This window comes from Silurus aristotelis, assembly GCF_946808225.1.
Source record: "Silurus aristotelis genome assembly, chromosome: 21".
Taxonomy (NCBI): domain Eukaryota; kingdom Metazoa; phylum Chordata; class Actinopteri; order Siluriformes; family Siluridae; genus Silurus; species Silurus aristotelis.
The window spans coordinates 6,290,498-6,315,720 of NC_139594.1; the positions used below are offsets into that span (position 1 = coordinate 6,290,498).

The 25,223-nt window shown below is 37.4% G+C and overlaps 1 protein-coding gene and 1 long non-coding RNA gene across 3 annotated transcripts in view; one reads left to right on the forward strand and one right to left on the reverse strand.

Moving 5' to 3' along the window:
* Nucleotides 1–25,223, forward strand: part of rhbdf1a (rhomboid 5 homolog 1a) — a 48,251-nt gene that overhangs the window by 8,567 nt on the left and 14,461 nt on the right. The window contains exons 2-4 of one of the 2 annotated variants that reach the window (XM_083524370.1): nucleotides 22,036–22,180; nucleotides 22,277–22,416; nucleotides 23,157–23,264. In XM_083524370.1, the coding sequence (XP_083380496.1) occupies nucleotides 22,064–22,180; nucleotides 22,277–22,416; nucleotides 23,157–23,264 (365 nt within the window). In that variant the 5' untranslated portion in view covers nucleotides 22,036–22,063. The remainder of the gene's footprint in view (nucleotides 1–22,035; nucleotides 22,181–22,276; nucleotides 22,417–23,156; nucleotides 23,265–25,223) is intronic. The other variant, XM_083524371.1, reaches the window with a different exon arrangement.
* On the reverse strand, nucleotides 1,746–8,894 carry LOC310716733. Its single transcript, XR_014530660.1, has 3 exons — nucleotides 6,715–8,894; nucleotides 2,357–6,527; nucleotides 1,746–2,207 (listed from the first exon to the last, which is right to left on the reverse strand). It is a non-coding gene; the product is annotated as an uncharacterized lncRNA (long non-coding RNA).

Sequence of the window (25,223 nt, forward strand, 5' to 3'; positions counted from 1 at the left end):
AAATTTGTCCACAAGCCCCAGGCTTTTGCCTGCATGTGCTGTTGATTTTATTAAAATGTTGCATGATGAAACTTTCCAATGTGACCAAGACGGTGTATTTTTATCTGCAAAATATTTATACACCCCTGCAAAAGAGGGTGTCTGTAGTGACCGAGGGCAGACATACACATGCTTAAATGGGAGTGTGTTCTTAACGCAGTAAAGATCTTTCAGTACACGCTTGAGCGAATTCCTTTGTCACTCATAGAGAGTATTAAACAACAGAGAATTTTTTTTTAAGATAAGCCAGAGTGTAGTTTTAAATAGCATGACCTGCTCCTCTGTGTCTATTTTTAGAAGACAGTATCAGTCTGAGGACACTCCCTAAACCTCTCAGTTTTGAGTGAAGTGAAATGTCTTGTGAGTAGAGCTGGGCAATCTGGATTTTGACTTCCTGTTCTGTTTCTTTCTCGCTAGAAAGTGAGGGTGTGTTCTGGCCGGTGATTCGGTACGTTAGTTATCTTTTGGGTGTAGGTGACCCATGACTAATTTTACTATCAGGCCCAGAGTTTCATATAACTTATTTCTTTAAAAAAAAAAAAAATATGACCATTTGGGAATGACATCATGATACTTTTTAATGAATGTGAATACATGTGTTTAGTGGGTCCTCTCAGATTTGATGAATGGTCTGATGGTAGCTAATGTTGGGTTTTGAAAAAAAAAAAGAGTGAACTTGCATAGCTATGCTGTGCTGGGAATGCCAGAGTGTAGCAGTCATCAAGCTTTACTTTCCATTGGCTATTCCTCTCAGCTTGGCAATGCGGCATGCCAGGGTAAATGATGTAAACGCTTTCAAATATGCGGGAGTGTAGAGCCATGGCAGACTAAAGCGACAGCCATGGAGAAAGACCCCTCCTGGCTGAAGATGATCAACAATTTGACTATGAATTTCAAAATATTAGATAGTGAATAATTAAAATCTCTCCATGATGTTTTTTTTTTTTTTTTTTAGAGAGCATGCCTTGATGCTAAATGCATTGTCTCAAACTGAAAATGCTCAGACGAGGGCCCCAAGGTCTTTTATGACTTTGCAGACACTGTGCAAACGATTTGCAAAGGCAAGATCAGCACATCGAGGAAACACAACAAACCTGTTTTACCACCTGGTACAGAAAGCACCCCGAAGAGCGTGCCGAAATCCAGATAACACGGGGAGCTCAACAGCGCGGCAGCCAGAAACAGTGACGTTTGCACAAAAGGAACTCCTTAAGCACTGGAAAGGCATCAATAACACCATGACAATAATAATGACCTGCCCAGTAAACAGTACAATACTCATCAAAACTCTGGATATCAAGCAAATTCGGAAAAAAAACCCAGACTTGATCCAAGATAACAAACGCCATAACTCTATAATATTCTGTAGGAATGCTGAGAGACGCAAAAGAGTGAAACTGATCATTATTATTTACTTATTAATATTATTTATAATATTAGTTAATAATTAAAACAATTTAAATTGTAAATCGACTCAAATGCCTTCGGTATTTAAACATTGACGTCTTTTTAAACTTAAGTTAAAAATTGTCATCTTCAGATTCAAGGTACTTTTAAATACTGAACACTACCAAATACTAAGGACTACTGAATACTGAACACTACTGAATACTGAAATACTGTTATTTAGCATTTATACTACAAGTAGAGTCAATTTTTTATATAAATAATTGTGCCTGGAACACTGGGAATTCAATCTTATTGATCCATATGTGCACAACATGGCCTGATATATTCTACATATATCATTACATATTTACTATATAATGCTGAACTTGCTAAAATATGCCCCTTATGTCAGTGGTCCTTGTAATCATTGCAAACATTCACCAGTGGATCTCATTCATATGTTGTGGAAATTCCTTCAATTTTTCGATTCCTGGACTAAAACAAAACAAAATTCTAAAACTAAAATTCTTGGACACTTCAGAATCTTGGATTCTTAACCCAAATCACTTTTTGCCATTGGTTTTGCCATGTCGGTCGATGTTGATTTTTCAGTGAAGGATCAAAACCTTTGCTACTTTGTTAGATCGACGTCCTATTCTTTTTAAAAGGACAGTCTTACCTTCTTACTCAAATAAAAAGGCTCAAAAAAGCGTTTACAGCATTAAATTAGAAAGAATTAGAAGATCATTCAATGTTTCTTCAAGGACCTTCGACAAACTCTGGAGTTCCTTTTTAACTGATGTGTTGACTAACTCTCAAAAGTCAGCTTAAGCAGATCACCCCTTCTTTTTTCACTTTTTTATAGGTTTGGTTGTAGGTAGTTGTTTGAGGGAGGTGTTAATGAATAGAGAAATTAGTTCGGCAAAACCAACATGAAATTTATGAGAATAAAAAACAGATTTGCGCAGACTCACTCTACTTTAGTGTGCACATACACATATCACATTAGCATATCCTCAAGATATGATCATCTTTTTCCAGGCTAATATTAGCTAATGATACAGTAAACTCGTTTATTCAGATTCTTTTATATTACCAGATCTGATAACCTTTACACAGTTTTGCATACCAGCTTCCCAGTTTAACATTAGAGCGCTCTTGGGCGAGTCATCACTCAAAAGGTACACCAAAATAGATGAGCCACATATGACACAGGTGTTTATGAACTCATCATTATAAGTAAACACTTCCTGAAATTCCCCCATCCTCCACTCTGTCCTTACTCCTGTTGGCTCTTTTGTTTTCTGTCAATGTAAATGGTGAATATTTTGAGTTCATTAACATGAAATAAAGTCTATCAGCATATGATTTAGCTAATATTTTTCAAATCTATTTAGCATTAGTTATATATAAACAGTATATATGTATATATTTTTTAAGAGATGCCCCAGGAAAGCTCAGTGAAAAACTGGTATAAATTTCTCTTTTAGCTCTCAGAGCAAGGAGAATCTAGGATTAAGGTTTTGACACAACGAGATTTAATGGTCCTACAATGATGTGTTAAAAATAGTTTTGTTACGACTGGTGTAGGAGAGCGATTTCAGCAACAACACCAGTCAAAAAATACGCCACTTAAAGCTTCTTAGTGCAAAAGTATTATATCGAAAATATACCATCATGGATTATTTTTTATAGTTTACTGTATCACTTGTATTATCGGTAGAAGAATGCTGAGGATGGAGCCACAAGGATGGAGGAAAAGAGGAAGGTCAAGGAGGAGGTTTATAGATGTGGTGAGGGAAGACATGCAGGTAGTTGGTTTGAAAGGGACAGATGTAGAGGACAGGGGGGGTATAGAGACGGATGATCCGCTGTGCCGACCCCTATTTGGAGAAGCCGAAAGAAGAAGAAGTCCAAGACTGTATCACTTGTATTCATTCAGAATCACTTTAAAAATCTAAATTACAAATGTTGTGTTGTTAGTACAGCCTTCCGCATTACCTATTTATTTGAAATAAATGAGTCTGGACAAATCCAATTGACAATTTTATTTTGCAAAAACTACTAAAAAAATTAAAATCACAAGCAGGGAAATATCAACGCCACAGAAGTCTACGGTAAAGCTTTTAAAAACATTTTTAACGACTTTGTATAGAGCTTTTAACAATGAAGTTTGTTCCTTATGAGTTCATTCCTAATGAGCGATCCAGTGGTGAATGTGGCAGGGAAAAAAAAACTCCCCGAGATGGTATAAGGAAGAAACCTTGAGAGAAATCAGACTTAAAAGGAAACCCATCCTCATCTGGGTGGCACCAAATGATTGAACAGTCAAAGCAGTCACCTTATACACAATATGAGTTCCACCATCTTATGTCTTACTAAAGGTAAGCAGGCTTTTAAAAAGTTATAGTAAATATGCTTTTACTCTGCTTAATGCTTGTTTTTGAAATGCTCGATGTATAAAATTTAGGGCTGCAACTAACAAATATTTAGATAATCGAATAATTAGACGATTATTTATGTTTTTTTTCCCCCTAATTAATCGGATCCAAAATTCATTTGTTTCAATTCGATGTTTTGCTTATTATAACTATAAAAAAGCCCTAATTCAGGGTATTTATGTATAAAAGTGTATTTAAAAAAAATTCAAAAGCCGCCTATTGAGGTTAACTTTTTGTAAATTAGGCATTTTAAAGCTTGTGGCTGCTTGTTGAGGAGTGCATGAGGGATTTCTCCTTTAAACAAATAGGGGTTGTAAACTTGAACAGCCCAACTAATCGATAAACCGCATTCGTTGACAATTAATTTCATTATCGATTAGTTGTTGCAGCTCTAATAAAAAAACATGGTATTTAAAAATAACAAGGCAGAGGTTTGTGTGCGATGAAGCTTTGTATAATTTAAAAATAATGTACTGTAGATTATATCATAATGCTGTCGTGTAAATTGCAGATTTGCTTTTTTTTAATCAGCTGCATGTGTAATCTTTTGTTTGTGTGCCTCTGTGTGTGAGGGTGTGAGTAATTGAGCCCACATGTCAGCCTCAGGTGTGAGCACCTGTTTAAACCACAGCTATAATAGTCACACTTCTTACTGTTCACACAGCTGGTTGTTAAAGGTTTCACTTAAATGTTGGTGGTCTCATCTCAGCTTAAGTGCAATATGAAAGAAAAGAAAAAACAAGGAGGACGCAATAATATTATTAGCTGTATTCAGAAGCTGCTTATCGTAAAAAACTCAGGAAACACAGGAAAGTAAAAACACAAACAGTCTTCTGCGTTTTTTAATAGATTTGGGCTGAAATATATTTTGCGGTGTTCTTAATAAATATATACAGAAAATCGGTCACATTTAGAGCACTTAGAGCACAGTCTAATATTTTCAAGTCTAACATGATTTTATTTTACCTCATCGACATTCTGCATGTATTCAGTGAAAAAGAAAGAAGGGCAGGGCTTCCTGGTGGCAACCACAATACTTTCACTTGGCTTCTATTTTTAATGGGGAATAAATGCTGCTCTTTTTGTGTATTTTAGACCAAAAGCATATAAAAATGTTCAATTGCGTAAAGTCCGGCATTGTCTAAGATTATTATATTGTATAGAAAGGTGTCTGAGGTATTTCCTATTCCCAAACCACTTGACCCAATAAACTGAAGTTAATATCACAGTAGCACACAAACCCTTAAGAGGCCCAGGGGTCTTAGGCATTTCCACCCACTATCAGGTGCAATTATAATGCAGGTCCACAATGACACAGGTTCTAGTGGCTGTTAAACCAGATACACAATCCGTTTTTTCTGATCGGAAAAATCATATTTCCGTGGGTTGTTTGTGTGATTCAGGTTTCTGAATCATACACGGGCCAAATCATTTTTTTCTCCATGCTGTGTGTTTAATATTTTTCAATTGGATCATTCGATTTAGCTCTGCGCAGCAGTGCTCAGCCATCGCTTTTTTTTTTTCCTCTGTTATAGATTTATTAAAAACGTATTCACATAGTTCCTCGTTTCTTTTTTTTTTCTTCAGCAATCCAACAAAATTGCAGGAAGTGCTGTAATTTTCAGATCCCTATGTTTTTTCCTGTGTTGAAGGATTTGTGCAATGCAGCATGTGTCATTCCTTAATCATAGTTTTTTTTTTTTGTTTAAATAACCCACTATACCATAGCTGAACAGTTTTAATGTCCGTGTAGCAAATCAGATATTACTTTTTTTTAGCCAACATTCTACGCTTTGTCAAATAGAGCTTCTCGGAAGCTTCTCGTAAGATTTCAGTGTTATTTTTATAGTTGTGTCTGACAGGCAGAAGACTCAAATGTTGCACTTCCTGTCTCCATTTGGAGCTCATCATCTCCTCTGCTCACTATTTCCTTCCCTTGCTCTTTAAATAAGCAAATGTCTGACCCCACGATTTCCTGGTCACTGACAATGGATGTGACGTGCTTCAACAGCCATGCTTTTCTGGCCTACTATTTGTTTTCTTGCTAACAGATAAGATAAAGCACAGAGTCTGATTCACTTTTGAGTTTTTTTTCTTGAAGGACTATTGAGTAATGTAGAGTATGTGTCATTCCTATTATGTGTTCAGTACTGTTTGGCTGTGTTTAGACTAATCGATCAACTAGTAGTTCATACTAGTTACAGTTTCGTTTCAGAGCGCTGAAACCATGACCTTGGCTGTTATTCCATCTAGTGTCTAAACTCAGAGAAGGATCATTTTGGTTCCAGATTCCGATCTCCTGTTGGGATTCATGTGCATGGGGCCAGTACACGTCATACAATAGGTGCCTTTGTGGCTGGAACCGGGCTGATATCATGCTGGAAATTTCGACGGGATCACATGTTGTTTCGGCATGCTGCTTCTGAGCCTCTTCTTAGCTCACTTAGCAGGAACGGTGTCCAACCTCCAGCAGACAATAAGGCGCTTGTTTAGCGGTTTGGGGATGCATCTGGAAGCCTCTCTCTTGGTGTTCCTCTTGAGAATTAGCTAACTTCCCCTTTTTTCGGAAACTTTATAGAGAAGAAATCTGTATGGACCTTGTGGCAGTTATGAAAGCCAAGAGGTCAAATGCTGTGTCAGAATACTGACGCATAACGACTCAGTAGTTCTGTCTGTAGTCATCTATGCATTGCCTTTTTACCCTCTGAATGTAACAATCTTATTGAGTTTGTAAAAAAAACATGTTCAAACATCCTTTTCGGGAATAGCTTTTGTTAAACTTGTTTCCTTTTCTTTATCTTTATATCTGCTAGATAATCTTGTGCAACAGTGGAAATGAATATACAGTTACTCCTGAAATAATTCACGCTGGATATATTTGCAAGATAATCTGTGTGCAGTGGTGAATGTATTTACAGAGAGGTTGAAAAAGGCTTGTTTAAACTACATCAGATTTCAGTAGTAACGTGTTAAGTTGTGTTTGTTAAGTGCAAATAAATCATGCTAACTCTGGTTAAAGCACTCAGGGCTTACCATGTTGATCTGCAGGGCTGGGTCCTGAGGTCATTAGTCTTTTAACTCCCACACATCCCTCACCATTGCAGTACTCTGTCTCTCTGAGAGATAAGACTACTTTCCAGTGGAAACAAGCTTCTGATGCAGACAGTCAAATCAGAGGCGCCAGGCATTTTAGCCATGGATTATACCGTCCTATACAGTTTCACTCAAATAAATTTCCCAACATCAATACAACTAATATCATGCTTAATTAGTTTTTTTTACATTGCTCTTGCTTAGCATTTGATACTTTTTATATTTATTTTCTTATTATTATACCTTGGTCAGTCTGAATGTCAATTCTGATTGGCTGGAAGGTGTAACAGTAATTAACAGTAGTTAATTAGTATAATCATCATTCTGAATGAATACTCTGCTTAATAAACCACTGTATCCAAACATGGATGATTCCAAGCTGAGCACAAGTGGAGAAGAAAACATTAAAATCAGGAATATAAGAGAAAATGGCGTTCACAAGGAGTTCATCAACAGTATTAATCAACCAATGTTGGGCAGTTATTCCCCTCTATGTCATGCATTAATAATGCACAAATAACTGGATTATCCTTTATGCATTACTTTACGCTTATTTTTCTGCTTAGATTTTTACTTGATCTTTAACTTTATCCTTGTGTACTCTTACATTCGTGTTTTATTACTTTTTATACTATTATTATTGTTGTTAAAAAGACTGGCAGTTAAAATTCTCCTGCCCAGGATAGTTTTTTTTATAAAAAATTTCAACTGACAGCAATTTTATGCACAACCAGTGTTTGTCAGATGTAGGCTATGACATGATTATAAATGTACATATCAAGGACAGAAATCTTGTTGATAATACATTAAAATCCATCTTTGTGGTCATTTATTATTCATTCATTGATTATCAAACCCCATAATCCATTTATTCTGAGTTGTGAATTTAGCACCAGTTCAGGCAGCACTGGGCACAAGGCAGGAGAAATTATCCCAGATGAGACACATTCACAATCAGTTCATCACAATTAACTATTCATGTATAATTTATATCTGAGAAAGCAATTACCCATTGCATATCATTTTCCAGCTAATTGAATTTATACCACAGCACAGTCTTGAATCTGAATCGAATTGGTCAGGATGAATGCATTATTTCTGTAACTGCACAGGTTGGACAGCAGTTCCGGATCACTATGGTAACAAACAACAGAGAATTGTGACCTGTGCAGTAGATTAGATTACAAAAATCTAGATTTAATAATTTTTCATGATGTTTGACCAAGAGATTCGATTGTCAGCGCTTTGTAAATGTCACAGTGATTTTTAAAGATTCCAGCCTGGGAAAGTCTTTATGACAGAGGGGTTTCTGGTTTCCCAGTATAATGGCAAATGGCAAACTGTATTTTTTTGTGAATGAGATGCACAGAGAGAAAGAAAGAAAGAAAGAAAGAGAGAGAGAGAGAGAGAGAGAGAGAGAGAGAGAGAGAGAGAGAGAGAGAGAGAGAGAGAGAGGACATGCTACAGTTGATGAGAACAAAAGCTAATTCTCTCAGTAGTTCCATAACATTAAATCTAACTACAAACAATTATAAAGAGCCGTGTGTCATTAATTACTTAATTACCGATCTAACTAGAAGATCTGGCCAAGAGTGAAAATATTTTTCTGGTTTCGTTTTTGGTTAAATTTAATGCTTCATATTTATTCACAGCAAATAATTATCACTGCCTGTATGTATAAAAAGCCGTAGAGAATACATGATTGCTGGAATATGATCTGATGAAAGTTCAGTATGATTACAGTTAGTTTAATCTGAGTATCCTGTAACTGGGTAGAAGGTTGTTACTTTTCAAATGCAGTAGCTAAAGAGGAGTGGTGCTGATTAACACTACGGTCATTTATTTTCAGGATAAAATATATAAAAATAGGACAACAATGCAGAGTTATAGGTAATAAATAATGAGAGAGAATTCAGGGGAGGAGCATTGAAAAGTTGATTCGACTGAAAATTAAATCATACACTAGCAATTAGAGATAACCCAGGTCCCCATGTAAATTCCATTTAAACATAAAGACATATATATATATATATATTTACTGTGAAATTCTTCTCAGAATTTTCCTTTAAAAAAACGATCCACATCCGCAGAATAATGCCTAAAGGACCCGATGTAAAGTGTTGAGAGGGGCTTACGTAAAGAGTTATGTGTGGAACTCCAGTTTAAGGGCCCTGGAGTGGTATGCCTATTTCCAGACCTGGGTGTTGAGTACTGAAAGTCTACATAATACTACAAATGGCTGAAGGTCACCGAACAATATGTTGTGTAGAGGCTCCTCCCAAAAAAACAGAGGTAGTGTTTATATAGTGCAGAGAATGGAGGCTATGTTTTTATTGCAGGTAGCCATGGCTGTGATCATCAGTAGTGGAATAATGTGTTTGTGATAAAGTAAGACAAATAAACGAGAGAGAGAGAGAGAGAGAGAGAGAGAGAGAGAGAGAGAGATTAAGCGTTTACTGGGGTGCTCTGCCAAGTATATAGGCACAGTGGTGACCAGTAAAAAAAAAATAATCTTTTTTAACCTGTGGCAAACCACATGCATAACTCTAAGGTTCTGGTGAGAGTTTGTGTGGAATATGGGTTCTTTCACTGTGTGTCTGTAACTATTGAAATGTCTCTGCTTTTGATGTATTAAGTGCATTTAGTAAAAAAAATTTGTAGTACTTTTACTCGAGTTGAAATGTAATAGAAGTACTTTTACTTTTACTGGAGTCGTTTTTAAGCGGGGGATTTGTACTTTTACTACTTTCCCACTTCGCCCACCACTGCGCTTTTGTTCACGTCCCAATCTGAAATAGCCCACTACGAGTTTGCTTTGCTCTGTGACAGCATTCTCGAAGCCAAGTCAAGCTGTAGTGCTACGCAGACATGGACAGTGGTATGTGTTTCTCCAGACAGTTCCACCCACCATCGCCCGGAGATTTGATCACACAGTCAGCTGTGGTGGGCGAGCGCATGCGTGTATGTGTTTGTTTTTTTAGTAAGACTGGATATTTTGGGTTAGCAACCTGCCACTCCATGCCTCCATGTTGAGCCTGGTGTGAACGCATGCAACGGCTCATGAGTCGAGGTCTTACATTGAGCACAGACATTTTCAGTAGGGTAAAATCGATCAGGAATATCCACATTTCAAAATGTATATTTTTAATATTGACCAAATTTTAGTCATCAAACATAATTTTGTTGCAGAATATCGAGGTGCCGCATAATCACTGGAAAGCCTTGCTAATTCTTCTTGTTCATGTTATTTAATAGGCTGTTGTTTTATTTATTAGTTTACATGGACCCAGAGAAGCATAGGAAATGGAAGTTCTAGGAAGTGTCAGAGGCAGTGAACGTTAATAACGTAAATAAGTTGAATGTAGGCAAATCTAAGATGTTAATAAATAAATTATGATGGTTGGTGTCTTGTGATTGTTTTTAGCTCAAGAAAGTGATTTTGTTTTATTTACACCATTTGGCAGACACCTTTATCCAGAGCGACTTATCTTATTTATCTTAGGCCCTTGCTAAGGGGCCTAAGGATTGGCAGCTTGGTTTACCTGGGATTTGATCTCACCACCTTCTGATCCAATGCTTCAACCACTAAGCTACCTATCTTTTTTGGTTTATTTAATATGAAATCAGATTTGCCAGTTTTTCATGTCTGTGGCAGTGTAAGTTTTTTTTTACATTTTATTCTCTGTTTTTTAATAATAAGCTAATTATTTTAAGCTATCAGATGTAATAAGAGCTACCACAAGATCATTTTATAACACAGGTTATTGAACACTACGTTGAACACGTATTGAACAAGGTCACGAGTACAAATCCCAGCACCACCCAAACCCTGCAGCCACCGCTGGGCCCTTGAGCAAATACACCAATCAGACATAACATTGTGACATTATTTGGGGCCAAATTGACTGGGTCAGAGCATCTCCAAAACTGCAGCACTTGTGGGCTGTTCCCGGTCTGCAGTAGACAGAAGTGATCAGAAGTGGTTTAAGGGAGAAACAGTGGTGAACCGGCGACAGGGTTGTGTGTGGCCGAGGCTCATTAATGCATGTGGGGAGCGAAGGCTGGGCCGTGTGGTCCGATCCAACAGACAAGATTCTGTAGCTCAAATTGCTGAAAAAGTTATTGCTAGTTCTGATAGAAAGGTGTCAGAATACACAGACAGACAGACAGACAGACAGACAGACAGACAGACAGACAGACAGACAGACAGACAGACAGACAGACAGACAGACAGACAGACAGACAGATAGATAGATAGATAGATAGATAGATAGATAGACAGACATTTTTCATTATTAAATTAAACAGCACTATTGTGTTCACTACCCACTACATGGCATTATCTGAGATCAGGATTCCACATGCATAAATGATTTACTGCAGTGTCAGGAGCACACCTGGAGTGTGTTTGGAAGTCCTGGGTCAGCATTTTATGTTTTAGTTGGCATTATAGCAAGTGTGTGTCTGTGATGCATTAAAAATATCAATATTTTGAATGTAAAAAGAAAAATTATACATGAAGTGAAAATGAGAGAGAAATGTGTGTAGAATAGAACAGTGTGTGGGGGGTTCAGGCAGTGCATATGAGAGAGAGGGTGAGTAAGAGTGAGAAGTGAGAAGTGTGTGTGTGTGTGTGTGTGTGTGTGTGTGTGTGTGTGTGTGTGTGTGTGTGTGTGTGTGTGTGTGTGTGTGTGTGTGTGTGTGTGTGTGTGTGTGATGGAGAGAGAGAGAGATTGAGAACTGTATGTGGCTCTGCACCCCTGGTTACATCATTCTGGCATCAGTCTTCAAAATACAGTCCAGTCACCTGGCTCCGCTCTGCTTCTCCTCATACATTACGAGCTCTATTTTTAGAATCGAATCTGGTTCAGAAGTCACCCACTCAGCACTGCCACAATCAGTCCAGTGCGGCTCGCCAGCTTGAATAATCTTTCGACCAGTCCTGCATGGCATCCTGTGAAAAACACAAAAGCCATGTTTTTTCTATGATGCACGTTTTAATTTGATCAAATTTGAATTTTATTTCTCCAATACATAACCATACATAGTGCACCATGCAGAGAAATGTTTTTGCGACTGGTTCGTGCCATGAGGATGGACTGAATGAATGGATGAATGGATGAATGAATGAATGAATGAAAAAGGGTAAATGTCAAAAAATTAAAACACTAAAGAATAACACCAGAATAGAGTAATAAAATATAATTATTGATATAATAGAGTTAAATCAATTGAAATAAAAACATACATTTATAATAAATGGAAATGTAATTAACAAATAAAATAAAAATAGGCTCCGGTGGAGTATGTACATATAGAGCAGTATTTTCTTCCTGGGAAGGCAGAGACAGTGTGACTTAATTCTAAAGTAACCTAATAATAAAGTGCAGCTGTGCAAGATGTGCAATTTAAAATGTGTGTGTGTGTGTGTGTGTGTGTGTGTGTGTGTGTGTGTGTGTGTGTGTGTGTTTGCGCAAAAACGTATCATAAAATATAAAGTATTGTGCAAAGTCTATAGTCTTTGGTGTTCTCCTGGTTGAGAGCCTGAAAGGCCTGTGGGAAAAGCTCCTTCTCGTTCTTTCTCTGAAGGCCTTCAGGGATCGGAAGTGTTTCCCTGAAGCAATGAAGTTTATAGCCGTGAAGGAACAATTCTCTCTAAATCTGCTAACGGAGATTTTTACGCATAATCTCACCGCCCATTAGCAAGCATTCCTGGTTCGTATTTACAGATTTTATTGCTGGAGTTTGTTTTTGCTCTTCATGCTATTTTTGCATTAGTATAACTGATATACTTGTGGTAAGACGGTGCACGTCTTCATGAACCATCTGTCCTAGGTTGAAGGTGGTTGTAAATATAACAGTATAAGTATTTATTTTTTTTTGGCAGGGATGAAAAAAAGGTTTTTTTGAAGCTCAGACAAACTGCATTTATTTACAGTTGGACTCCAGATGTATTGAAACCTTTGGGAATGTCTGACTTTCCAAGTTGAATTGTGTGTAGAACAGACTTTTAAACGTGCATTCCAGCTGGGATATGGGAAATTTCCATGTCATGAGCGCAGCAAAAGTCAGAGAACGAGCAGAGAGTATAGAGAAGGCGAGAACAGGAAGAGAACTTACAGCAGGATGTGTAATACTAAGGAAGGAAGTGTCCAGTTCATGCACACACACACACACACACACACACACACACACACACACACACACACACACGTACGTACATATTGATGAGTCTATTTTTCACCATGCTTGGTTGTATCCTCAACTTTGATCTCATCCCGTGTTTTTTTTTTCTTTTCCCTTTACCAATAGTGTAAAAGCCTCACTAATGCATTAACCTCTTCCAGGGTCACAAGACTTCTTTGTCGATCTAGAGCTTTGCTGTTGGCCCTCACTTTCCCAGAACCACTTCACCACTTTGCTTTAAAGTACTCCTAATGTGCTTTTTATTGACTTTTCACACAGAAAATAAAATCCTTCCTCTCTTTACATATCTTATAACCTTTGTGTTCTTTGCTGCAATAAAATGCATGTAATGGCATGTAAATGCAATCCAGCCTCTGTTCAGCGCTAAATATTCTTCATTACAGTAATAAATTCACTTTCATGGCACTAATGTTGGTCTTTTTAGACTGTATGAAGATTAATGTGTAAAACAGAAGGTGCTAATTTATCTATATACTGTATATGTTAGTTCTGCACCTAACAATTATTTTGATTACCGATTACCGTATTTTTCGGACTATAAGCCGCTACTTTTTTCCCACGTTTTAAACCCCGCGGCTTAAACAACGAAGTGGCTAATTTATGGATTTGTCCTGGGTTTTTCCCGGTTTCACAAACTTCAAGCCAAAAAACTGAGCACCAAAACATTAGACCAATTACATTTCCGAACGGAAACGAAAAAACGCACCTTGCGGCTTATTTATGTTCAAAATAAAAATCTTTGTCAAATTCAGTGGGCTTATATATGGGTGCGCTTTATAGTCCGGAAATTACGGTAATCGGATAAAATGCCATATTTTTTTTTACATTCGATGCTTTGCTTACTTTAACTATATAAAACTGTAATCCACGGTCTTTATGGATAAAATTGTACTTACAAAATGTAAAAAGCATCTAAATCTTTAGAGTTTAACTATCATTAATTTACACATTTGAAAGCTTGTAGTAGCTGCTTTTTGAGGAGTTCTCCTTTAAACACATTTACTCATGCTGGGTTGTTTCTTTCTGTAAAAAAAACCCCAAAATAAACAGCATTTGAGTATGAAAGGTGAAGCAATTGGTGTAAATCAACATTGTATTGTATTTTACAGATGGCAAGTTGACAACCATGCTTTAAAAAATCTATATAAAATATAATACAACATTGTTTAAAAAAAAACAGGTATTTGGTTGATTTGCGAAAAAGCATCTAGAATATATATTCAATTTAATTTAGTATAATAATTAAATGATATATGCAGAAATCCAATGCTATGAATAGAGAATGGAACGGAGAATCGCAAGCTAACAAACACGATAAAAAAAAAAAAAAAGGTATTCATCGGTGTGCAAATGCATGATCATTCACTGAAAACCACAACAGTGAAAACAATTTGTATTGTTTACTGCTGTTGATTTAGTGACTTAGTGTTTGTTCGCACCGTTTTATTTAAATGCATCACCGTGTCGTGAGCCGATCGCGCGAGTCACGACAGAACGGATCCAAGTGTGACCGTCCTGAAGTTACAAACAAACAGTTTACACAATAACACTTCATTAAACTGCACCATTTTCACATGATGAGGATTCTACAGTTTTTGCTCACTGTGCTGATGTTTCGTAACACCAGTGTGTTTTCTTTTCGTGTGCTCGTGCATCACTTTGGTTCTTCCCTCCCAAACAAGCTCTATATATATATATTTATTTATTTATTTATTTATTTATTTTAAACGCTGGAAAAGTCACACAGGAAGCTTTCATGAAAAGCATTCAGCAGGGAGTGCCTGTCTCACTGCTGTGATAAGAGATGGAAACTCAAGGCTTTACTGAAATACACACAATGGACATTACCCAGATCCTCCTTCCTCTCATGGGCCTTTTTCAAACAAACAGCACTGAGACATTGTTTAGAGGCAATCAAGCACGTTCCTGATGGCCTTCTGTGCTCAAAAATGATTCTGACTTCATTATCATTATTATTATTATTATTATTATTATTATTATTATTATTATTATTATTATCTATGAAATCATAAGAAGCCATTCATGACAATTGTGTGTTGAGTATATTATTTCCTTTGGTGATATATTTGTGTGTGTGGGTGTGGGTGTGGGTGTGGGTGTGAGTGGGTGTGGGTGTGTGTTTCAAAAAGAATACAAGCGGAGAAAAAACAGTTAAACAGGAATTGAAACAGTTTCAGGAATAGCTCAGGGGAAAAAATGCTAATCATATTACTAAGATGTTGCTGGATTTTCATGTAAAAGTCAAAATGTATTTTTAGATTGAGTTTTTTTTTTTTTACAATGAGCTTGGTGCTACTGTATGATGTAGATATGCATAGCTGAGAATAAAGAAGTTAATGGAGCTCCTTAAGTTCAGTGTAAATCAGATGTAACATGTTTGCTTAGAATTCCTCCTGAGGTTCCTTCGTACTGAAACAAGCTGTACTTTATATCCTATAAATACAACACATGGAATGAATTATGGTATAATTATGGAATTCCGGTTCTTAGCGAGGGGCATGGTTCAGATTTGTTTCTGTTTTGTTTTGATTTCATTCCTGGTCTTGATTAGTTTGTTGTGCACCCCATGGTGTTATAGTGGATTTAATTGCTCATCTTATGTTCCATTTTGAGATAAATTCCTGCGTTTAATTTACAGAATGAATACTGGATTACTGCAGTTTACTGCAGTCTTATTGTTGACTTAAGTCCCACCACTGAATTTGTTGCATTGGCTTTTTCCACAATACTATACATCTGCATTTAGCTCTTGAGTAAATTCAATTCCTGAGCACCTGTAAAGATGTTTTAGAACAAATTCACACATTACATGGCCAAAAGTATTTGGGCACCTGACCATCACACCCCTATAGAATTAGTCCCCAAGGTGTTATCACAAAGTTAGATGACACTTAAATAGAAAGTTGTAGAATTGTTATAGAATTTTTCCTTCCCTGGAATTAAAAGGCTCAACGTTTCTTCGGAAGTACAGCGTTCCTGCGTACATGGTGAGCTCCATGAATACATGGTGTGCGAAGTCTGAAGTAAAAAAACACGAGTGTCCTGCACAGAGCTTTGACCTCAACCCCAGTGAATACCTTTGGGATAAACTGGAACACCAACTGCACCAAGACCTTCAGGAATTACCCTGATGGTTAAGGTGCTTACTTACTTGGCAATCTAGTGTACCTTAGCCAGGTCTTTTGATCAACAGGGCTGTTCAGGAATATCCTCCTCTAATCCCTAAGTGCAGTGTCTGAGACATTTGATTATTGTATTCTAGAATATGCACAAAAATCCTTTTTTAAGGGAGAAGGATTTATGATGCCTTTTTTTTTTCCCGTCATACCTCAGTGGTGGTCTGCTTTATCCAGTTGCTTTGCATTGTGAGACTCCAGGTGCTGGCCGGTCACTGGGCAGCTGTGATGTTTACGCCATTATAAAAAATTGCAGCTAGATTTCCCAAATATTTCCTCAGGATGTGTGATGCTATTAATCAAACAGCCTTGTGTATGTCTTAAGAGATAGCAGTAGTTTTATAACAGAAGAGATCGGGAATGAAGTGGCACAGCTGAGGGGGACACAGTTAGGCTTCCATCCCACAGTGATATTCGCAGATCTCATCTCAGCCAAGTGTGCGTCACAGCAAACCTTCTGGATTGATTTAACGGGGAATATAATTAGATGATTGATGGAGAATGGTTCATGAACAAACAATGGGCTTGGTCTGTTTCCAGTCACATAGCATGGGAAAAAATATATATATTTGCATCTTATTTTATTAGCCCGTTTCAGGGTGTGAAGCCTCGAGGGTTTTATTTTATTTTTTTATACGTCAAGCAAAATTGCTCTCCAATAGCAGCCATGGCATCTGAGTAAGAGCTGGCATTGAGGTTGGAGAAACAGTCTAATAAATACTCGGTGAAAGGGGTTTTCCTTAAACACAATGGAAACCATTTTATATGCTGTTTCCAAGTAGAATTATCTTTCTTTTTTTTATTTCTTTTATTTCTATCCCAAAAGAGATGGAAGGTGGAGGTGGACATACATGATACATCGCATTATATAGCCTTTAAATACTTTACATATTGCGAACAATATAACCAGGAACATTGACTAACATTAACCCTCCTATTGAAGGAAATTCTGGGGTACAGGAATAGTACAGTACTGAGGGAAGTGATAGCTAGTGGTTAAGATGTTGGACTTTTGATCAGAACATCCTAAATTCAAATCCCAGCACTGCTATGGTGCCACTGCAGGACCATTAAGCAGGGTTGCTCAGTTGTGTATATATAAAGTAATGCTGGATTAGCTACTGTAGATAAAAATTACTCCTAGGTATGAATTATTGATTGGATATTTGAGTGCATGCTACACTATGATATACTGATGATTCACACCACCCAAATGTTAGCATTCAAACTATTATACTTTGGCTCTTCGAGCATTTAATCTAATAGTTCGACTGTATGGACGAAGGTATTGGGACATTTTCCAGCCATATGTGGTTCTTCCTCAAACTGAATTTGGAGACACGTTTGTTTAGGATGCGGCTGGATGCATTAGAATTCGGTTTTTACCCTTTACTTTAAATAGGAGACTCAAACCTGTTTCAGCATGACCATGCTGCAAGAACAGGAAGATATGGTTTACATGGGTTAGACTGAAAGATCTTTACTGGCTTGCTATAGCGCTCTGACCTCAGGTTTTACCCTGCCTGGTGTGATGAATATTGAATGAAAAAATATTTAAAATTGTATATAATATAGTCAACTGTTAATAAAAGAATTGAAAAAGAATCAAATAAATAATTAAGAAATGCATTAAAAAAATGACTATGATAATTTAAGGAACCAGCTTTTAAGTGCTTTCCTTAAATGCTTAGTAACAGAAGCCGGACAGTGGAAAGATGATGTTTGGATGCCGTGCAGGTTTTTCTTATCAGCGAGCAGAATCGATTTCCAAATGCTAGATTTTAGAGTAGGTAATTAGCAGGGTGGGAGGTGTCACTGATGATTTTCCCCGCTCGCCTCTTCGTCCTGCGCTGGTTTTCAGGTGGTGACAGACACCAGCTGATGCTTTTCTCATCAGTCTTGATTGTGCGTTGCTGCTTCCTCTTTCCTGTAAAGCAGGCTGCACCAAATCAGTGGTAGACGTGAGGATTTTATAACAAAAATAACTCCAAACTCAGCATGTGTAGCTTCTGAAAACATTCTTCAGATCACCTAATTACTGGCAAGGAACGTTTTAGGTAGATTCTTCGACCAATTTGTGTGCAACCACTATGACCATTATGGTTTTGAGGTATTTGAGGGTTGATGCCGATTGCTTATGACTCTCTAATATCCGTAGTGTGTAAAAAAAGAGCCCTGGTTTGTGTTAAGGCCTCGGTTTGTTCACTATAACCTTAACCAGATGTAGCGCACTCCCAGAGATGACAGCTTGTATAGATGTTTCTGTATAGTTGTCTCTGTTGGCTTCAATCTCTGACTGAGTGCAGACCTGCTTGAATTTTTTAAAAGGCAAGACAGAGGATAACAGCTGCGCTTTTTTTTTTCTTCTTACATTTGCCACTCCATTGTTGAACATTTAATGCCAGTTTTCTTGCCTCTTTAATACTATATGAATCAAATTTCAGCTTTTTTTTCCCTCGAATGGGTCTTTCAAATGATTTTTGAATTATAGAAATGTTGATAGCTTTGAGGATTCAAGTCTAATCATGGTTCTTCTAAAAAAAATATCTGATGGCACTGGAAAGGAAACTGAACATGCAAAAAAAAAGCACTAACAGTTTTTTTGATTTAATATTTAATAACTTTGCTTAGTTTGTCTTGCAGCAGTGGGAGTATACATTTACAAAGTCTACTTCTTAAACAGAGAAAGAAAGGCACAGCAAGTTAATTGCAGCTGAGTGGGTTTTATCTGCTGACAGTAGACTTCCCACTATGCTTATTGGCCAATTGAATTTGAACACAAACATCTGGGGAACTGTTCTTAATTTGCATTCAGCGGTTTCCTCTGTAAGGTTAAAATCCAGCTCTGAGTTGGATTTATTTCACGAATTTACAGTGCCATCTTGTGGTGCAGGTCATGACTCAGGTCCTGGAAGGTAGAGCAGAAAACATTAGTAGAGCCTGGTATAAGTTTAGGTGGGATAGAGCAAGTGTGGAGCATGATGGCTGAATTGAGTCCTGATCTTCAGTTAAAAAAAACAATGCTATGGTGTGAAAGAAAAATGTCAGATTAAGAAGATTAATTAGATCAATTCTAGTCAATGCAAGAAGCTTTTATTGTAATATCAACCATTTATAGCTGACGAAGTACACAGTGACCACAGTGGCAAAACAGAATGTAAACAGTATTATATGATTAATATAATATAATAAGTATATCCGAGATCCGAGACGGTGCAGTTCCCAGGTTAGAATTTCCGCCAGATGAACACTAAGGAATTTGGTGCTCTTGATGATCTCCATGGAAGGTCCTTCGATGATCAGTGGAGAATGGCCGCTCTGTGCTTTCCTGAAGTGAACAACCATATCTTTGCTTTTGTCAACGTTCAGAGACAGGTTCTTGTCTCTGCACCAGGTTATTAACTGTTTCACCTACTCTCACCACGGTCGTGTCATCGGCGAACTTGATGATGTGATTCGAGCTGTGCGTTGCTACACAGTCATGAGTACGCAGAGTGAACAGCAATGGGCTAAGCACACAGCCCTGAGGGGCCACAGTGCTCAGTGTGGTAGTGAAGGAGATGCTGTTCCCAATCCGGACTGACTGAGGTCTCCCAGTCAGAAGTCCAGGATCTACTCCACACTCCAAAATCTAGTAAAACATCTTCCCAGAAGAGTGAAGGTTATTATAAGAGCATGATATACACTGTATATATTTACTGTTTATATACTGTATATTCAATTAATTTTTAATTGTATTGCACTTTTAACAATAAACATTGTCTCAAAGCAGCTTTACACAGATAATGTGGTGATAAGAGCGATAATGATATATCGCTTATACCATGGCCACTTGTCAGCATTGATCATTAAAAGCTGTCACTAATGTTTGCAAAGCTGTCAAATGATAAACAGTAAATTCTTGTTAAGTAGTTTTAATAAATGGTTGTAAGACAGGGATACAGTGATGAAACAGTCATATTTGATGTAATTTTGCTGTGCATATGTAAAGCAGCAGTTTTCATAACTATTCTATTAACTTAATATAGTTTTTGAGAATACAGAACCGATACAGTGTATTGTAACTTACTTTTCATGGATGCTTGTGTAAAGCTACACACAAGCTCACTTCTGTAACACAGTCACTAATGCAATAATGACTCATTCTTCTGCTTCAGTTTAACCCCAGAATAAATAGAGTGTACTGTTTATGGGAATCAAACCATAGAACCAGACAAACGAATTACTGAGCTGAGCCACGGGTGCATGTTATATGACTTTCAATCAGCTATAAAGTGCACTATATAGTGAGTGTATAGCCAGTTTATGTGACTGTGGAGATCAGGGACTATTTTGAGCTTACTTTTGTAGGACGACCAATGTTTACATAGAAACTACCAAAAATAGAGCTGGTATCTTTGGTAGTTGTTATTGGCTAATTATGAGATGCATGCTGTAATGTCACAGGTGGATAGACTCTGATCGTCTCAGAAATCGTCAGCAGAAATGGGTGTTTCATGTAAATCCTAGTTGTTGTTCTTTCCTGTGAATTACAAGTAACAGGCAAATTCATATTCGCAGAGTTTAGTCGACTTAATAGGCGTCCAATAATCACAGCCATAATCACAATGCAGCATCAATAAGGCTAAATCTATAATCTTACACTATAAACGAGTTAAGGTCCTAACAAGAAGTAACAGAACATGAAAAAAGCATGGGCTGTACATTCAGTAGTTTGGATAATTTTTTTATTAAAAAATAAATTCATCAAATTCAGTTCTGTAGTGGCTCAAGGTGTCAATGTATCAGATTAGAGACGTGATACTCGGCCATCATTTCTAAAAGAGGTCAGTTTCATGTGGTGACGTCTTTTCTTTACACATGACTCATCTAAGATAATCTCAAGTATGAAATGGATATTTCTATATTTGAAAAGAATCCTGTAAGAAGAAATACAGTACGCAAAGGTGACATTCAGTGTAATGAAAGACAGATGTGTATTTTTTGTGTATCATTTCTACTGAGCATCTTGGAGAACCTGCTCTAGGTCTTCTGGAGACTTCTGTTTTATATTTTTTAGTGTAGGGATTTTTTTTTCCTTCAAAAACCGAAGGCCTATTGTGTTATATGTTGCTTTCCATACTGACCAAACAAACTTTTTCTTTTTTTGTAACATTTTGCACTAAATGTTAAAATGTTTCTTCTCTGACTAATACTGCAGAAAGCAGTCATGAAAGAAAAGTGTATAAAAGAAAGCAGGGTGCCTCAGACTTGCACAGCACTGCATGTGCACACGTTGATTCGGTTGGCGGCGTCTAACCACAAATACGGTTGGCTTCATCATGCGATGACTCCACTGGGTATCGAGAAGCACGCACGTGCAGTCGCCTGAGCAACCTGGAAAAATATATTAATAATTGGATTTTGGTTTGTGATTCTTGAGCTGTAGACCACGAACCTATAAACGTTTGATCAGAGCAGGTAACAATGATTTTCAATATTAAATGTCATCAGTTTGGGCTTCTTTTCATTTCAGTAGATCGGAGCCTGATCTTGTGTGAGAGGAAATAAGCGCCTGGGAGCGCAGCGTGTCGAGAGATTTTATTGGAAAAGCACTGTGGTCAAATGTAGCAGTTAAATTTATCCACTCATTTTCTCCTCTCTCTCTTTCTCTCTCTCTATATCTGTAGCTGGCCGGTGTGTGGAGAAGAAGGCAGAATGGCTGAGCCCCGGCGAGACAGTACCAGCAGCCTACAGAGGAAGAAGCCCCCATGGCTCAAACTGACCATTCCTACTGCTCAGATGTCTATGGATGAACCACCCACCTTTGTCCAGGCATGAAAGATTGCTCTGTTTATTAATTTGTTTCTAAATATTCCAAAAAGAAATCAGTTATTTTCATTCTTTCTCTTCTTTTTTTAATTCCCACAGCCCGTGAAGAGGCAGGGGTTTCTCCGCAGCGTCAGCATGCCTGTAGAAACGTCCCATTTTGCATCCCCGACGCATGACCTTTTCGATCATCGACGACCTCCGCTGCAGCACCAGACCTCAATCACGCAAACGATTAAGAGGTAACAAGAGCAGTTATTATCTTTTCAGCGCAACCTGAGACCGCTTTTATTCAGTAAGTTCAGTAAGTCCTTTCCAGTGTGTCATAACTGTGATAAAAGTGACGGAAGAAGGAAAACTGAGCCAGCAAGAATGGTGTGGATGTTGTCCAGTTTATGTGGCATGTACAGGTTCGATATTCATTTCGAAATCTGGTTTAAGTTCGATATTCGAAATCTGCATGAAAGTGGATGTTCCATCATCGTGAATTCTTTTCGCTTGGTCTTTCCTTTTTCTTTTTCTTATGTTTTGTTGTTTCGCTGTTTTGTGGACTAGATGAGATTCATCATCGGTTCTTGGTTCGAGTTTTAATTCTGCGTGGAGCAGGTGCTGAAATATCAACCATAATCAGCTGCGAGTGGATGAGAGTTAATCATAAAATGTTTGGATTCCTGCATGTGGTATTAGTGATGTTTTGTTTATTCATGAGTGTATTGTGTGTGTGAGATGCTTCAACTCTTCATCGACCCTTCCCTGCGTATGTAGCACGTGCTGCGCATTTTGAACTCCTCGCACTGAAGTGATTAACTGTCTCGGCTTGTGCTAATCTATCCAGCTCTCTTGCTCTCTCACTCTATCTTTCTCTCTCTTCCAGCTGTTCTCACGCTCCTTTTTCCTTTTCTCTTTTTTATCCCTCCTTCTCCTCCACCTCCTCAACATCTTTCCGTGTTCCTCTTCCTCGTGTTGCCCTTCTCGCGAGCAGCAGCAGGAGGGTTCGCTTCGAGCGGATTAACACCGTGCCCATTAAGGGTCACCGTGCTGTACGTCGTAGTGTGAGGAAACACCAGTCCCTCTCCAGAACCCTGATCAGGTACACGCACCAAGCAGGCCGGAAAGGCACACACTTCTGTTCCACTCTCCAGCGCACAGGTTGTGATCCACTGAAAATCTGATTATACTGCATGCATTATACCAGTGGTCCCCAACCGCCAGGGTCAATTGGTACCGGGTCGCACAGAGAGAATACATAACTTTCATTATTTCCGTTTTATTTATTTTCTGATTCTGAACGATGTTTTATTTTGAAATATTTCCGGATTCTCTCCTCCACATCTGTATATGACTCACTCTTGATGCATGTCATGATGCCTCGGTCACATGTCTTACCTCCATCCGATAAGTTTGGGGACCACTGCCTTATACTAAAACGCAATCGTATTACCATGAACACGAAGCATCCCGCTTTTCAATTTCATCCTCGAGCAGAACTTATATTACAGACACCAGCCTGAGACACTAAATATCCTGAAATGATAAATAAACCAAATTCTACACTTCTCTTTCAGTTAGTCATGCAACATAACCACTACTGTAGTCTAAATTACATCTAGAACATGGAGAGATATTACAGTGGCATTGATTGAAGGATGGGAAATCACAGTGGGATGAAATAACAGAAATGAAATAATTGGCATAAAATACAAGAGTCAGAATTCAAAAAATAATTTAATAAATACATATATTTATAACAAAAAAAATCCTGTGCACTCCTTTACTTCCTTTTTTTGTCTTTAACATAATTAAATAAAACATATGTTACATATATTATTTTGGGGATTTCTGTAATGTTTATATGTTATATATTTTTCGGTCTAAATAAAATGTACTATATATATATATATATATATATATATATATATATATATATATATATATATATATATATATATATATATATATATATATATATATTTAGACCGAAAGATCTAACAATTAAAATATACATTATATTATTATATTATCTAATTATTAAGTGTTTTTTCATCCATTTCTGCAATAGGACGGATTGTGGATTTGAAAATTATATATGCAGAAGAAAGATGGTTTTCTTTTAGTCTGTAGTTTAATCACTTTGAATATGATTAAACCCCCAGAAAAAAAACCCTCCCATCACACATTCTCTTGATGATACGTATACATGCGCAGTGTGTATCATATCTCATCGTACCACGCTTACACGTAATCCCTTTCTCTGTGTCACGAGTTACATATGCAGTAAAGCAGAAGTGTAAACCAGCCCTAAAACAACACACATCACTACACTGCACTTTTATCCCACGCATGAAAGGATTTCAGAGAGGATTTTATGGGATTGTACAAAACAAATTCCACATGCTTCTTTGAACAGTAGTTAACATGCTTAAAATAAATTCCAATCCTCAGGCTTTTGTTAGTCACTTATTATGAGTTTGGTGTTGTAATCTCACAGGTGACTTGACTTGGGTTTGACTCAGCCAGTATGGATGTTTCATGTGTTCCTTGTTCTTTGATAGCGATTTACACGTGATGTCAGGATTGGAGACTGGCACTCAGCTTCATTGTCCTTATTCAAGTTTAAGTAGCGAGACAATGAAATGCATCCAGCTTAGCATCCAGCTTGTAGTGCAAAGAGCAAATAAATGTAGTGAAGGAAGTAAGGCTATGGTGCGATAGTGAAGTGTTTTTGCTTCACTTGGTTTTTGTTGCTTTCTCTCAGAAACGAAAGTAAAATTTAGTTCAGAAACTGTTACACTACACCTGCACACTGCAAAACATGGTGTCTTCACAAGCAAAAATAGTAAGACTTATATAGTATTCCTTTGTATAGGATTACAAAACAAAATTCAATATTGTTCAACGAATTTCCAGATTTGTTTTACTAATTTAAAGTTTAATATTTTCTGGTCCTATTGTAGAAATAATTGTTCAAATTTAGAAGTTTACAGCAATACAATACAAGACAGTTTAATTAGAAAATATGTACCGTATTTTCTGGACTATAAGCCGCTAC